The 17417-nt window shown below is 41.9% G+C and overlaps 1 protein-coding gene across 1 annotated transcript in view; it reads left to right on the top strand.

Moving 5' to 3' along the window:
* Positions 1-15438, top strand: part of ttll7 (tubulin tyrosine ligase-like family, member 7) — a gene marked incomplete at both ends in the record, with an annotated part of 57420 nt that extends 41982 nt beyond the window's left edge. Inside the window, 5 exons of the mRNA XM_079220594.1 lie at positions 988-1122; positions 4132-4212; positions 6090-6250; positions 8449-8622; positions 15318-15438. Coding sequence (XP_079076720.1) covers positions 988-1122; positions 4132-4212; positions 6090-6250; positions 8449-8622; positions 15318-15438 — 672 coding nt within the window. The remainder of the gene's footprint in view (positions 1-987; positions 1123-4131; positions 4213-6089; positions 6251-8448; positions 8623-15317) is intronic.
* Between the last annotated feature and the right edge of the window lie 1979 nt (positions 15439-17417).

Below are 17417 nucleotides of genomic sequence, written 5' to 3'. Positions count from 1 at the left end.
AAGTGGGTTGAAGCAAACAATCAAGAATTACTTTCAAATTCTATTTCACCAAAGTCTGAGATGTACCTCTGCCATCGTTGCTTTTCTCCTCCTGTGGCATATATTGTGTCCTGGCCCACTAGGAATCTCCTAAGCAGCTTCCTCGATACTGTATAAGCCGACTGTAACCTTCTATTATGTTGCCATCTGTTGCTTTCCGCCTGCCTCCTCCATTCCTCTTCTTTCTTTACAAGTATGCTGGTAACCTTTGCAAACAGTGGAACAAAATGAAATGGAGCAGAATAATTAACATTCAGAATAGAACTAAGTGGAAAACCTTTATACTGAAAAAGGCCATAGACTGCACCGGTTGTATGCTTGTATCCTGACACACATGTATCCAAAATGACAGGGGAATTTCCTTCTTTTAAAAGAAAAACTTCTGAAACATTTGAATTCCCTGTCGGAATCACACCTAAACGCTGGTTAGGAAAATCTCATATTTACCAGTGAGTTTGCTTTTGCAATAATTAAATGGTAATAAATGAGGAGGGTTCAAATGATGAATATTGCTAAAACTGCTCTGTGTTAACTGCTATGTGAACAAAATAATGATCTGTGACTATACTTGTGGCAGCAGGATCATAAATTAATGAGCACTCTGGGTAAAAATGGCCGTTCATAATAATGACTATTATTGATAACACATTACACCCTGCTCACATTGTTGTTTTGACACGTTAACAAGCACTCATATGTGACACCACCTTAATACTCTCTTGTGCCTTGGTTATTTGGAGGATTGTTACAAAGTCAATTTGCCTAATTGATATGTAATTCATAACTAAAGTAATCATTAATTGCAACCCTTTTAAGTTATTACATCTATTGGTGAACTTTGCTCTAGAAACTGTGACGATACAATATTTTTGAATGAAACCTTTTTGCTTGATTGTAATGTGTATCTCTAAACTCAGCTGGTTTCTCTTGACTTGTGTGTGCATGTAGGGCGATCCGCTGATAAACCTGAGGAGTAAAGAGCAGGAAGCTGAGCTGGTGCGTCAGACTCTGGCTGCACTCACCGCCATGAGAATCAGGTTTCCGGGCAAAACCGAGGAGGAGGCTGAGGCTGTGCTGGATGAGGTGTGTACACTATTTATATTCTGTGTGTGAGTGCATTATATACAATAATATAATATATAGAATCTAAATTATTCAGATTCAGGGGCAGAAACTGTAAAAAACAAAATGGAACAAAGTAGCATAAGAAAAAGAGAAAGAAAGTGAGTAAACATGGATTACAAGTGTACAAGAAACACAGATCCACTGTATTCCCAGAGCCCCTTCTGGGGCCAGGTGCGGTCACTCTGCAGCCTAACTAAAAGTGACCTCCTTGTCTCCCTCCACAATAGCCTGTCCCGCTCTGGCTTAGCTCCCATTGTCTTTCAAACAACCCCAGTGACAACGTGCCGGTCAGTTTGCTGCCCCACACTATTCCCCACTGCTCCTTTGTATTAATCAGTGCCTCCTCTATTTCTGGTCAGATCTCTGTGTCCTTCCATTTGGTGCGTGTTTGTACTGTGTTTTATTGCAAAAGCTTTTGCTTAAATTTACGTTTTTGTAAAACACTACTGTACTGTACAAACAATAGAAGAATAAACTCATATGGTAATATCCTTAGGTTAAAGTACATGATGAACGTATCGTATCGTTCATCATGTACTTTTTGGAAGCAGGATGTCCAAGAATTCAATAATGTATATTAGTAAACTAGCTGCTATAAGCAGCTATGACACCAGCTTTAAGGTGCATAGAAATACAATACATTTATTCTCCAAACTTCCTTATTTAGTTGATAACTTTATTTTTAATTACAGTTTTAAAGCATTTTGTCAAAGCATAAAAAAACGAGGGAAAAAAATACCAAAGGGAGACAGAGGCTAACCTTCAATTCACACCAGAAACAACACATCAGCGGCACTAAAGTACTATGAAAGCGTTCATCCGTCCAGTCCACATTGACTCTGACCTCCGTTACGGCCGTCGCTGTCCTCAGAACCAGCTGTCTGTTCAGCAGCACAGCTCCCGCGGTGCTGAAAGGACAGCAGCCGGCCAGACTGTCTTCACCAGACTGACTAATGATTGAAATACCACCAAAACAACATGTTCAATGGATTTAAAACGGTTCTCAATTGGTTACATACATTTCATATTGTTTATTTGAGTTTATATGTCACATGCAGGCCAAAGGTAAAGTAAGGATGCTTATTGTCATTGTAAAAACATACAACGAAATGAAGTTGCCGACTTATCAGTCAGTACAGCAGTAACAGGTAAAAACATGTATAAAAACATTAAGACAGGACATTCTAATTTAAAACAAGACATTTAAAAATAAATAAAACATAAAACACAGGCATCAATGGCTTTAGAAAGTGATTTTTTAAGGGTCAGTGGTCCCTCTATCACATGGCCACCAGCCAATTAAAATAGCTTCATGGCGACAAGCCTTGCCATCCTGCGTTGCTCTGTGTACAATGATGCATAAAAAAAAGGGCAGCCGTCTAACTGACAAAATAATTCTGGAGCTTAATGATCAATAATTAGTGGGCCTTACAATCTTAACATGCAACTTACTGTACTCAACACTTGTGGCATTGCCATAATGCCTATTATTGATTCTTAATACAATTCTGGTAAGTTAAAATGTATGCATGTAGTTGTTATGATTAAGGTTAAGTCTGTGCAAGCCACCAAGTAAACTATGTCTGCTCATAAAATGTCCTCACAAGAACAGTGAAAAAAGGTTTGTGTGTGTGCCTGACATCTGGGTGTGTCTGGGTCGGGAGAGACAATTAGCACCACACCTGTACTGTTAACAAACCCTAATGAGAGCGCCATGGAAACGCAGATGAGCAACTGCACCTGTATGGTTCACTTCTTGCCTCGGGAGAGGAAGGAGTGTTCACTTGGCATGAAAACAATCTTTGGCAATTCATGTTTTCCACGTTAAAGTTAACATCTAATTGGGCTAATGATGTGTTTCTACCCGAGTAATTGCCTCTTTTATCTTTCACTCAAAATCTTTTTATTTTTTTTATCGCAGTTGGAACCATTGAAAGGTGAAATGTATGGAGTGTGTTTTATTGTGCTTTAATTGAGGGCAATCTGTGTACCCTCAACTGTACAAAACAAATGGTCGTACATCTTACCAGACAAGGTTCATATGGTTTTATTGAGAGGGAATGCTAAACATGCAAACAAGTAACTTTCTGGAAAGCAAACAAAAGTACTCACCTTAGCTCTGTTTCTGTCAATCCTCGCAGATTGTTGATTGTGTGTGTGGCTGTGTGTGTGCGTGTCTGTGTGTGTGTGCGTGCGTGCGTGTGAGTAAACATAAAGTTTACACTGGAGCCTCCCAATGGGAGCACTGTTTGCAGGGGATGTAACATGCTATGTGAGAGGTTTATGTGCACCACTGGGGAGATGTAGACTAAGTCAACAGAGCAACAATATCAGTGCCTGTATAGGTACACAGTGATGTTGGCACTAGGAGCAAGTGCATGGGAATATCCTGCACAGCTTTTGAGCATAACGACACATGCCCCAAGGATTTTTGACACACCTGCAAAACATAGGGTTCTTTCTGCTGAAGAACCAAAGATCACAACTTGACTTTTCTATTATCCCCGAGTTGCGCTATGAAAACAAAAGTCTGCGACAGACAAGCGCTGTATAATCTAAATGCTCGTCACATTTTTGATATCAGTTTGAAAATGACATCAAGTGTTTTTTTCTCGTACTGTCTCTTTAAGACCCCCAAAATGTTTGCATGTGACAAACGAAGGGGTTTATGTAATATTGCACCTTTAGATACTAAAGGGACAATATTATACTTTAAATTGCCCTGGAAGAATACTGCGGTAACCCCAGGTTTTGATTTAGGTCTGCTGGGAAGTAGACCTGCAGTGTTTGATTTTATTTAAAATGATACCTTTAAAATACTCTGAGGGTGTTTTTAAATGTGTTGTGAGATTCTGATTCTTTTTTTTTTAGGAAGTCTGAATCCACACATGTTTTGGGCATGTTCAAAAGATTTTTTTTCAAAAGAGAATTTTTTTACTTTGTTAACTCCCGACTTTTCTTCCACAGATCCTGGACACCTGGAAATACCATAAATCAAAAGTGGCCTCCTATTGGTTAGTGAAACTGGACTCTACCAAACAACGAAAGGTGAGTCTTATGCTGGAATAACAGATATCGGAGCCAATTTACATATTACTTGCCCTTTCAGATCATTTTTGTTGGTCTTTGGTTGCTACTGATGCTGAGCAGAATATCTGTCTAAAATTGTACATCCCAAATTGCTTCAAGATACATATAGGACAACTTGATTATTTCAGACCTGTTATTACCATAGAGAGGTCACTCCTTCCTGAGTGGAAGAGATTACAACCCCAACGATAGAAAATTCAACTAAAAAGAGAAGTTGAGAGTTGTAGCCTGTTGGCTTGAAGGAAAGCCGAGTGGAAATGTGGCCTTAAACTGCAGTGATTAACATGTTCCCAACCACACAGAAAGAAAAGGAAGATCTGGGATGCTGTTTGAGACAAAGAGCGTACCTGTGAGTGAGAAAACTTAAGTAGCTTCAGCTACTTATAAATACCTAATGAACTACTAACAATTAAAAACAGTTAGATTTAGAGATTATTGTAAGAGATAATGCTCCATTTTCACGTTTATCTTGAAGCCTTAAAAATGGGCAAGATTTATCTTTTTGGCACCTGTCCAAGTTTCCTGCCTGCACCCTTGGATCCCAGCCTTTACTGTCACCCTGCATAGAATGGACGTTGTTAAAACCGACGAATATGACAAAATGTCACCGCTCCGGCCCATTCCTTTGAATCCTTTTGAAAAACTTTTAAAGTACGAAAATAATCCTCAAATCAAGCTTCAGAGGGAAAAGAAGAAGAAAAAAGACACGCATGAAGATCATTATCATGTCAGTGAGAGGTAGAGACACCAAATAGGATGTAAACAAAACAGAAGAGGGGACAAGACGGGAAATGCCATCCGGTAGGCGTGTCAGTAATGATGTGATCTCTCAGCCGCTGCTTTCTGCACAACTGTGCTCGGCTGTGTTGTGGGCTGTAGCGGTGCGAGCCAATGTTTTATTTGGAGTGGAGCAGCCTAATGAGCAGCAGGCAGGGGTCAGGAATGTAGCGCCCACCGCTCTGCCATCTGATTACCATACCAAAACATATCTGTGTGTGTGTGTGTTTACTCATCTATCAGTTTGTCGGAGTGTGTATGCGTGCGTCTCGCTCGCCTCATATTGGAAATCTTCCCTCTTCGCATCACACGCACACACAGTCAGACGGGAACGTCAGTAATGAGGAGCGAGGAATCAAAGTAGAAGAGCCACAGTGCTGCACTCTGAGCGGGGTGAAAAGAGAAAGAATAGGGGAGGAAGAGAAGGCAGTGAGGTGGGCAGGGAGGGTAGGGATGGGAATACGAAGAGAGGAAGATGGAAGGCTGGCGCAGGTGTCCTCAGACCGCCTGGGAACTTCTGACACCTTCTCTCCAAGACTGACGTCGGTGCAGCAATTAGTCCTCTCCCCTTGCTCTCCACTGTCTGCCCCGAACTTTTTTTTTATCGTCCTCCTCCTACCACAGCCACACATACAGACTACTCATAGTCTGTATGCCTGTGCATGCTTTACCATGAATGTACAGATAACCCTGCTCAAATCCTCATTACATGTGTTTAATGTTTGATTAAATAATTTTTTCAGGATGTGCTGGTGCATTTACAATATGTGTGGATGTTCTCGTGTGTGTGCATGCATCCGTCTGTTTATTCATTAAAGCAAGCTTGCTCTCTGTCACTAAGTGAATGCATTAGCCTCCGTGATTGCAAATTTTATGGTAATAAAAAAAAAAAAGAGAAAGAAATCTTACAGTTGGAAAAATGCCAACTCACGCATATCAATTAGAAATGTTGTCACCTTTCGTCTCACAAGAGTAATTTCCTTCATTATCACATTCTTGATTTAAGGTGTTGGTCTCTTGTTTTCTCCCTCATTGCACTCTCACTTCCTGTCACTCAGGTGTTGGATATTGTTCGTACAAATGTACGCTCAGTGCTGCAGCGGATCTGGAGGGAGCCGGATGTAGAAAGTCTCCACCTCTACCGGCTCTTTAACCGCGTCTTCAACCGGCTGCTCTGGAGTCACGGCCAGGGCCTGTGGAACTGCTTCTCCAACACCGGGTAGGCCCACGCCAGTCTTTGCAAAGTTGTGAGCTGGGTTTGGATGAGGATGGAAAGGCTGGATGTGCTTGAAACGAATATTCTGTGAGGGTTCAACCACCTCACAGTGGCAAAGAGCCTGTTATCATGGAATAAGTACAAGACATTTTTATAATTTTACTGTAATTGATGACTTAAACCAAGAACCTAGAACCAAGAAAAAAAATATAATAAAATCAAATGAGATGTTGAACATGTGCCCAGAGCATCACAATGTACTCCCTTGAATGAACAGAGATGTTCATGGACACTAATTCTTCTACTCAACACAAACATGTGATCACACTGCAGGCCAATTATCGCTCTATTCATTGCATAACGCCACTCTTTCCTCTCCATAACTAGAAGTGCACGCTCCTCGCAATCTCCCCATGTCCTTAAGCCCAGTGTTCGTCAATATATATCATTTTCAGTGACAGCAGAGACAATTTGACATTTTTTATTCAGTATGACTGCAGCTGAATGACAGAGAATGAGTGACAGACCGACCAGACCCCGCTGCATTTTCCTGAAAGCTCTTGGGGATGAAAGAAACATGTTCCTCGAGGGAGACTGGGAGCAAATTAAGGTCACAAATCTGGGCTGTTAATCAGGGCTTTTTCACAGGTGAGAGAAAGAAAAGGAGAGGGGAGGAATGGAAGCAGGAAGGAGGTGAATGAAGGCCTCTCAGTTATTTTAGTACGGTGTGTTATCAGATACTTTCATATGCTTCTTTCTTTTTATTTATTTCTCCTCCTACTTTTTTGATGCGGCAGTAAGTAGCTTCCTACAAGATGAGTCACTGCAGTGAACCAACTTGATCACGTACCTATAGAAACCCCAAAAAAAGCAGACACACACACACATACATGCACACACAACCACATAACTAATGTTTCCCATTAGTGGTTCACATTGGCTTTTTTAAACACACATTTTGCTTCCTTTAAAGACAAGAAGGAGTTATTTCACACACACACACACACACACACACACACACACACACACACACACACACACACACACACACACACACACACACACACACACACACACACACAGCTCACATTCAGACAGCTGTTGCACCGGGAGCTTTTTATCTCGTCTGTGATGGAGGTGTGACCTTCTTGCATCTCCTCCTCTCCATATTCTTTACAGTGTAGTTGCTCAGTGGCCGTGTTTCCCCCGACACAGAGGGCTCAGAGGGTGTAACTGAAGTCTCTACCCACAGCTCTCCATTTTATTACACCCTAACTTCCTTGGCAGTCTTAACTGAGGGAGAGTGAAAAAGGCAGTGACCCTGGGGATAGAGATGAAGGGGATGATAAGCAGAAGGCGAGAAAGGTGGGAGGCTCGGAGACAGAAAAAAAGAGAAGAGATTGATTGAAAATGATACATCGTAGAAAAAAGGTTGGGTCGAGGGGTAGATGCCTGGAAGGATTAGCCTAGCCTAGCCCCGCCCGGCTGATCCAGCTAGAATGCTAGCCTACCGTCTGGCCCCGCCCTACAACAGGCCACGGCCCAAACATGGATGAACCCAACAGGGGGGCTCGATGTCACGCAGCGACAGAGAAGCAATGCACCTCGAAAAGCACACTCCAAATCAGTGCAGCAGCCCCCCCCGCGCTGTCTCTTGTTTGATATTTTATCTAAGGGACTTAACAACAATCAAACGGCCTGGCAGCTATTGTGGGCGATGAATTCAACAGGCTTTGAAAACGACTTAGAGAAAGAGAATGAAAAAAACTCTGTTTTGAACCCTTTCAGAGGAAGCACCCCCCACCTCCTAAGAAGTGAAAGGGGGTAGACATCAAACGCACCCCCCTGGGTTGTGTGTCTCAGTTGTTGAAGCTCTCTCACAGTCAGGGGTATGTCCGGGGTTGTAAAGGGGGTTAACTGTACTTGGATTTGTTTCATCCTTCCTCCCTGTGTGTCTTCCTGCATGTCTGTGTAAGTGTTTATGCAAATGCAGATGCACACGTTTCCAGTGAAGGCCGAACAGTCTTAAGAATATTTGAATGAATGTGACTTAATTCATGTGCCTGCCCGACGATGCATACACATGATACACATGTACTGTATACGTGTGCATGCTAAATACATGGTGATTACCTTTAACTACTAACTTTATTTGAGTGTGTGTGTGTGTGTGTGTGCGTGCCCTCTTGTTTGCGCTCCAGTTCATCGTGGGAGACCATCTTCAGTAAGAGCAGCGAGGTGGTGTCGCCCCAGGAGCTGCTGTGCTGCCGCCGGCTGGTCCAGCTGTGCCGAGACTGCCTGCTGGTCGTCTACAAGTTTGTCTCAGAGTCCCGTGGCTCTTTGACCGGACTCAGCCCGGAGTGGGACGACACCAGGTGAGAAGGACACCCAAGTCTTCAATGACTTCCCCCTGAGGTCTTTATTTTTGAAAGATTCTTCTTGCTTCACTGCTGTAATGGAGAGTTCATTGTACAATAGCATAAGATTTAACGACACTATGGGATTCAAGAGTCTACTGGGAGGTCCCAGGTTAAAGCTGTTCTAGATGTGGGAAGGGCATTCATCTCAATGCCTGCAAAGTCTTCAGACCCATAAATACATTATTTTCATAAACTAGTGCACCGTATGTTAGGTCATAACAGTATCAAAACACTAAAACAACACAACGCACTACATATCAGGGGAAGGAAATCTAGCGCACCAGGATATTGAACCTGCGTTAAGATTAACAGATCGACATCCTTGGCGATGGGAATATGTTTTTTGGCGTCTGCCTCCAATTGTATGGAAACTGGTTAAACCTGAGTTTGTGAAGGCAGGTTAGTTATAAACTTAATTAAAACTCCCTTTAGAAAGTTCAGGGGGGGAAAACCTAAATTGAGTAAATAAATACTTTGACACACAGTGAAGACAACTTTGATTTGAAAAATCTCAACAACAATCATCTTTAAACCTCTTTCAGGAAACAGTTCCCCTCTCTCCTCCACGGAGACTTATAGCCATCATCTTCATCAAATAACCCCGATAAAACAAACAAAAAAACCTCTGCCTCATTCTATTTTTAAGGTTGATCCCCGCAGGAGACAAGCAGCTCAGGTTTGGAGTGAGGGAACTTTTAAAGCACATATGCTTTGGGCTGGCAGACAGTGAGGGAGGGGGTGGGCAGAGGGAGAGAGGGAGTGTGCTGTTAACAGGAAATAATGGCCCACAGATTAGCGCTCAGGTTAGCCCGGGGCCCCCAGAGGCCTGCTTAATTCAATTAGAGCCCAGATGAGCCTGTGCAGCAAATGACCTTACGAGAGAGAGAGAGAGAGAGAGCACTCTTTTTTTTTTTTCCTGGGGCCTCGCTTTACATGATTCATAACTCTTGCGCATATTTTAACAGGCTATCACTTTGTGCCTCCAGTAGAAAAACCTCTGCTGTTAAAAGAAAAAAGTATGTGGGGTTTGTCTATAGTTGTAGAGCCACTTGTGTTTTGACTAAACTGACATTGTTGCTATTGATTGTTTTATCTTAAGCATATTTCTTTTGAGGGTGGATCTAAAAATATAAATTAGTAGACTGTGAGGATTTTAAGATAAGGCTGTAATTGGATTTAATAAGTCAAGCAGACACAAAATGACTCATTGGTGTACCCATATGTTTGCAGTAGGTGTCCTTGAGAGTCCATGTAAGCATGCATTGGTGTGTCTCTCCTTATTTCTTCTGTCTATATATGTCTGTGTAAAAAAGCTTACCATTTGCTGCTGGACCAGCCTCTACCCATGGCTACGCCCCTCCTGCTGTCGCTGCCGCTTCTTCCTCCTCCTCTTCCGTCTCTTCGCCCCTCGACGCAGGTCTCTGCTTGGTTTAGTTCTGCTAAACCCCCCCCATCTCCAGCACCGTCCCTGTTCCTTGCTCTCCGCTGCTTCCCACCACCTCACCGCTGTAACACAGGCTTGGTCCCACCTGCACAATGATGGTTGCTTTAGCTGCACAACCAACAGTCTTCTAGCATGGTCTCCTCTCCTTTCCCTCATTAAATATTCCAATGAGTGGTGTTTGGATTCACTTAAACATGACAATCGGATGTGTTTCACATGATCTGATGCCAAAAGCTATAAACAAGATTTGAACAATTTGAAAGGAAGGAGGAGTTAGGAGAAGAAAGCATCTTAAGACTGTTAAAGAGCACTGCTTGTCCACACCGCAACCATTCGGCCAGCTTGCTGTACATCACCAGCCAATCACCCTGCTGACACATACTTAACTATGCCTTTCACTCGACGCGTTTATCAAGAGCATCTTACACTGAGTGCATTTTCAGTACGAGTGGCCTCAGTGGGAGCTGAGCGCCTCACCTACGCCGCATCAGTGCCGTGATCAGCCTAAGCACCGCTCTTTTTCTTGTCACAAGAAGACAGAAAATGGCTGGGCTTGCATCGTGTGGTTTGCAGTTTCACAACACACACGGTTCACATCTCTCCATCAGGCATGCAGGAAACAGTCGCAGCCCGTCGCCACTTCAGATAGAAGAGAAGCAATTAGCATTATTTTCTCATTGATGCATACGCTTTCTAGAGAGGGTAAACTGTGTGCATGTGAGAGTGTGTGCGTGTTCATGCACATGTCATGTGACTGTTATGCAGCGATTAGCGGTTCCTCCTCAATGGTTTACACTAAAACTCGCCATCTCTCCAGCTGTGTGCACATCCAACTGACAAAACCATGTAAATAATATATTATATTTAGAGATACATAGATTGTTATTCTTTTGGACATTTAAAATGTCCAAGTTTTTTAAGTTTTTTTCAGATATTGATTTTCTTTCTAAGAACTATAATTGACAGCAAGGCTCTAGACTTCCTTTTTTCACCACCGTCCAAAGTCAGTGTAAACTGTGACAAATTCTAAATGTTATCCTTTAACTTTATTATTGTCATCTATCGTGGTTATTTGCATAAAAACGCACAATTCAAACGACTAGTAAATAAATGATTAGATTTTAATAAAAAAACTTGCTTTGATTAAAACAAATCTTTGCATGAGTGGTTTAAATGTTTTTCTGAGATGCTTTGAGCTAGTGTTAGTAATTTAAACGAATGATAATTCCATCTCTGATATAAATGCGATATTGCTGTGAAAACATCTCCTTCAAACACCTGTGTTTATTAACTTTTCTTACCAAAAACAAGCTTTTGCGAGAATACAACTGAGCACATAATGATAGCATTATAATGTATCTTGTCTTAATAGCAATTTTACTTAGAGACCGTGTGCTGTCGTCACTGAGGTGATGCTGAGCAGCAGGCATGGGAATGATTTACAAACAACAAGTGTCACAATAAGTTAGTCCTTCCAAATGTTTTAAAGGTTGTTCCTGCACGGGCTTACTTTGGACTTAAAGTTGTGATAAATTCTAATCTTCATGTCTCTTTCACTCACCAAAAACATGCTGTGTGTGGCTGGTTCCTGTCTGTGTCGTTGTGTGCTGACGTAAAGCTGCACGCACGAGCGCAAATATGATCGGCAACAAATTGGAAATATGATAAGCCACCGGTCGTGAACCGGTCATTCAGCTGAAAAGAGTCCGGTTTCGATCGGCAAATAATCAATCAGTGCATCTCTAATTCTATTTGGAACAATACTTTCATGACCATATGCACTGTGCTTTGAAAGAGGACTGTGCATTTCCTCCCCCAATGTCTCTCATTGGAATGGAATGTAAAGTTTGAAATAAATGATTTAATAATAATAAGGTTTATTTTATCCAGTCAACATCACAACTTCGCTGAACTAAACTACATGTCAGACAAAACTCCTGGAGAAAAAGTAGGTCAAGAAATGATTTCTATGAGATGACCAGCTACTATCCAGACGTAATTAATAGCACAGCCACTAATGACACCTGAAGACTGTGTGTGACATTTCTCAAAGACTCAAGTGGACAGATAATTGACGGTTTTCAGCTCAATATGTCATCTGGAAGAACAGTTTGGCAAACCTCCACATTCTGGCTACTTGAACCACTTCACACATTAAAATCTAACATCGTATATTCAGGCACATCCGCACTAACAAACTCTATATCCAGTCTCTTGTGCATGTACACACACACATACATAACACATACACTCGCAAAGCTCTTGGCAGCCTTTGGCACACGTCAAAGTAGGTCTGTAGGCTGGGGTCTTTGAGGTCTCCATTGTTGACCACACCTGCCCGCTCTTGTTCAAGCCTCCTTCTTCTGTTGAGTGCCCTGATCAGGTATGTCAACAGCCCTTTGGTCAAAGCAAAGTCCTTCAGCCTGTGTGGGCAGATGAGAGGAAGTAGCCAAATAGCTCCACTAATGACTTTCTTGTTAAGCCTGGAATTACTGTCACTACCCAAAGACAATTTCCCCATGACGACAAAAGTTTCAGATTCTATTAACTTTCATCTGTCTGAAAAGTGTGGCAGTAATTAGGGTTAATTGGGGTGTTGAGCTGAATGTGGGCTGCAGATAACCTTCAAGGCTCTTTGTACCTCTTGGTTTATGATTGTGTCAGCTATCGCCGCAGTCTTTCCCTCCATCCTTAGTCATGGCATTTTGTTTTTCGTCTGGCCTCCTCCTCTATTCGCTGTGGCAGTTGCATCTCGATGGAGGACTAAAGAGTAGCGTGGAAGGCCTGTCAGGAGGAACAGTGGTGGGTTGTAGCTTTGCATGTCAGGAGCGGAGCAGGAGAGTATCTTTCCGTCTCCCTGTCAACTGATGGATTGAAGCAAAGTGCATGAACAAGCCTCCCTCTGGCTTTCAAGCATGCACGTTGTTAAGACCTTCTTCATGATCAAAAGGAGGACGAACCTGGAAGATACCGAATGTGAATCCAATTAAATATAGCCTGCAGAGACAGCGGCCGCTTGGACGTGAGAAGCCCTGCTACCCCGCCCCTTGCCACTACCAGCACCGTGATGCCTTCTATAAGCAGAATATTCTCAAAGTGAATACCAGAGGATCTCTGAAGAACACACACTCGGGCCCCCAATGGATGTTCAATATTTGATTTTCTTTCTTTTCTTTTTTTTTTAGACTGTCATTTCCATGTCTGTGCTTGGGGTTTTCAGCCAAAGCCTTATGGAAATTGAGAGGATGAAAAAAAAAATCACACCACAAATCCATGAACAGAATCCCAATGGATGAATATGGTGAATCACATATAGAGGCAGGCGATGGAATAAGGTGCCGAGCAGGGGAAAGACAAACATAACAAATGTAGAAAGAAATGAAAACAAGGGTGACAAAGTCATGGTATGGAATCACTAAATGCAACCTTGAAGACTGTGCCTAGAAGTAAATATGAAAGGCTTAAAGCAAAACATATCCTGCCCACCTGTTCTCTTGGGTTTGAGTGGCGGAGTTTAAGAAGAGCCCTTGTTCACCAAGTCCAGTCAGAGCCGAGGAGGACGTGCTGGAGGGATACCCACGGCCCACTTGAAGCTGCTTCAAGGACACTCTCGTTGGACTAAATGAAGTTAATTTGGATCTGTTCTAACTCTCCTGAGTCTGGGGCTGTGTTGAAGCGTGCGCCCTTAGCGACATGTGCTTTTTTTTCTCTTTCCGGTCGACTTTAGAAGAAACTGCTCGGCTAATTTGTCCAAGAGCCATTTCACAAGGAGAGAGAGCTGTCAGAGGGAAAAAAAAGTATGCTATCTCTGCACCAGCTTAAAAGAAGATATCATTTGTTCCCTCTGTGATCCTCCGCCCCACTGGCTCCGTTTTGATTAGATTGTCACATCTTAAACACTTCCACGGGGACCATTTCTTTTGTCCATTGTACTCTTTCAACTAAACGATTATTAGATGTATTTTTTATTAGCTAAAGATCCTTGCTGCGGGAGTGGCAAAAAGGTCACTTAATGTATAACGTCACAATATGACAAGTGTGCTGCAAAAGCCCGTAAATGTAAGTCATTCTTCCAACTGCTCAGTCTGGAAGAATTCAAACCTCCCCCGTCTCATGTCTTCTGAACAGTATCCCAACATTTGCATAACCTTCAGTTAACCTTGCCCACGATTTGATCATCTCATCTGACATTGCTCTGACAACCACATCTGACTCATTTCCAGTAGCTAAGGAAGATGGGAGCAGGGTTCAGCCCCTCCTCACTCTATCTCAACCTGACGCTGGTCTCATTCTCAGGTACTGGAACGCTGTTAGCAGGAGCTGCCTCACTGCTCTGTCTCGGTGGAAGGTGTCATAGAAAAGTCTTAGAAAGGTTCTGACGCCTCGGAATGATAGGTGAGGATTTTTATGTTCATGATACCAACAATTAAAAAAGGTCAAAGTTGAAAAGTTCAGTTGTCCTGAAAGGATCTGCTTGTCTCAGTATATGGTCAATACTTATTTTTTCTACGAGTACATACGTGAATACTGCTTATAAACTATTCAAACAGGACTCTGAATGAGAGTTTAGATTTGGTACATTACATACAATTAGAGCTGGAATGAATAATCGCTAACTCAATCAAATTAATTGTCTACTCTTTTTTATAGTGATAAAGCCAAACAATTACGGTTTTCACATTTCAAATATGAGGATGTGATGCTTTTCTTTGCCATCCATGAAAGTAAAGTGAATATATTTTGGTTTTTGACTGTTGTCAGACAGGACAGGACATCTGGTCACCTTGGTGTGTGGGAGGAATTATAACATTCACTTTGCATTATTTTCTGGCATTTTATAAACAAAATGCTTAATTGAGTAATCCCCAAAAACTGTAAAACGTCAGTTGCAGCAGCCCTACACAAAATAACATGGATCATATGGATCCCACAATTCAAGCCTCTTTTCTTTCTTGTTTTCAAGGGGAGGGTGATGTCATGATATCTTGAAATCACCATACTATGATTAAAGTTGAAATGTACAAATGGAGACGGCTGTAAAATGGTAGAATGGTATAAATATATGAAAAGTGTGCAATGTGTGTTCTCAGTTCCGAGCACTGATGCGCCCTGACCTCTAAATTGTGACCTATGCATATCTAATCCTCTCATTATGTTCATCCTTTCCCCTAATCCCTCCGTCCCTCGCTCGTGTCCGTCTGTCCAGGTATCTGCTGCCAGTGACCTCCCAGTTCATCATGAAGTGGCCTTCGTCCAGCTTTGGCCGCATCTCTTCGACAGTGCCACGGTCACGCAGCCTTTTCGCCGCCAGGATGGGCCACTTCTGAGGCCACCGTGGCAACCCTGGCTCCCTACACCTTGCCTTTTGAACTCAACCTCCCTTCTCTGACTCTCCCCCAGCCAAACCTCCGATCTCAGCAAGTCTGTGACAGATCTGAAGTCGAGGCGGCTCTGGAAACCGGCCGGAGCCTCAACCTGGGCCAAATCCCCTTGTGGCAGACCAACAAAGAACGGCCAGATGATTATGGATTGCTAAAAGGCCTCGTTCATTTTAGATCAGCATGGACCAGCCTAGACCAGCAGACCACCGGCACCCTCCAGCCCCACATTTAGCCCCAGTAACACCAGGCAATGGGTTTACCCCTCTTTTCTCATTGTAATTGCTGTATTATACCTACTCACTGTACAGTTACAAGTCATGGTACTGTAAAAGGAAAAAAATAACAAATACTTAACAATGCAAGGATTATTTATTTATATACTTACTTATTTTGTAAGGTTTTCCATGAATGCAGTGAATGCTGATGCAGAATGCGGATATGGAATGATCAACAAAGCTATCCCTTGTTTGATGGATGTAAAAGAAAAAAGAAGAAAAAAACTTTTTTTTTCTGGCTGTAATCATTTATTTTATGTCTGAATTTATATTTATTTCATAATTTATATCAGCGGCTTTATGTTTGTAAATGTTTCAACAGTCACTTTATGTTCTAATTTTTACAATGGAGAGAATTCAAAATGTTTTGAATAAGCAAACTTCTGAATGCTAATGCTTCATGTTTTACCTGTGTGGTATTGAGTGCAGCATTATTAAGCAACACAATGTTTAGAATATTAATGTACTAAAGCCAAGACTCTTTGCCTCTTAGAGAATGAGCTAACCTTGACGCCACAGAGCAAAGAGCCAAACTTAAGTCTTAGGAGAGCACCCAGTTCCTAATATGCACTTTGCAGTATGTCACAGAAAGAGACCGTGGGTGCACATAACAGTAGTGTTTGCATGCCTAGATTTGTAGTCCCTCACCCAGATGAGGAGGAGCTGCGTTTGGAATATACTTGAAGTTTTGTGTGTTTTTTTTGTTGTTGTCATTATTGTGTCTTTGTAGTGGCTTCACTAAGAAGGAAACACTTTACTTTTAGATTTGTAATCTGGAGTACGGATGTTTCAAAAATAATAAGGATATATCACATCACTTTCAGGTTGTGTGGCATGTTGAAGGACTTGGATCATCAGCTCAAATGTTCTGTTCTGTGACGGCAGCGATTTTCCTGGGAAGAGCAGCTGCAGCCTTTTCTCCCACCGCACTGATGTCGGTACAGTTGCCAGGGAGATCATGGATGTGCCATAATAATAAGCACACGTACTTCATGTGTTCAGTTGGGTTTTAGTTAGGGTTAGTATGTCATGAAACACCATAGGACCTCAGTTAAATATAGTATTAGATGTTGATAGAAACGCAGCGTTACACGTTTAGTAGTTTTCTTGGCTGTGTGTACGACCCAATAAGATGACACTAGACTTGAAGACAGTCGTCTGTCAGCGATACAGTACACTGTGTGCATTTTATACATCAACCCTGACTAACAAGTGTTGCAGCAATGCTGTGCTAAATCTGCTCACATTTAATTCCCATACTCTGAACATCACTGCACAACGCCAAATATGTTTATTTTGCCTGATTTTATTTGTGTTATTTAAGAGTAGTACTTTTTCATTGGAGGTATGATATTTTTAATTTTACATAGCAATAAAATGTTTAAACAAACGCATTTCCTCTTTTTGTCATTTGTTTTGTTCAGTGGTCCCCAACGTCTTTTTTACATTTTACAAATGCAGACAATCTTCTGTGTTTCTTTCTTTTATTTAACACAAAAATAAAACATTTACTGTGGGACTATGCTTATTAAAAAAATGTTTTAAGTTTTATGGAGAAGAATAATCTTTAAAGAATAATACATCCACAGAGTTTTTAGAAAGGTGCCAGATAAAATATATTGCTTTTCCTAAAAGCAATAATTATGATTG

This window comes from Taurulus bubalis, assembly GCF_910589615.1.
Source record: "Taurulus bubalis genome assembly, chromosome: 7".
Lineage (NCBI taxonomy): Eukaryota > Metazoa > Chordata > Actinopteri > Perciformes > Cottidae > Taurulus > Taurulus bubalis.
This window is presented reverse-complemented; position numbering and strand designations above follow the sequence as displayed.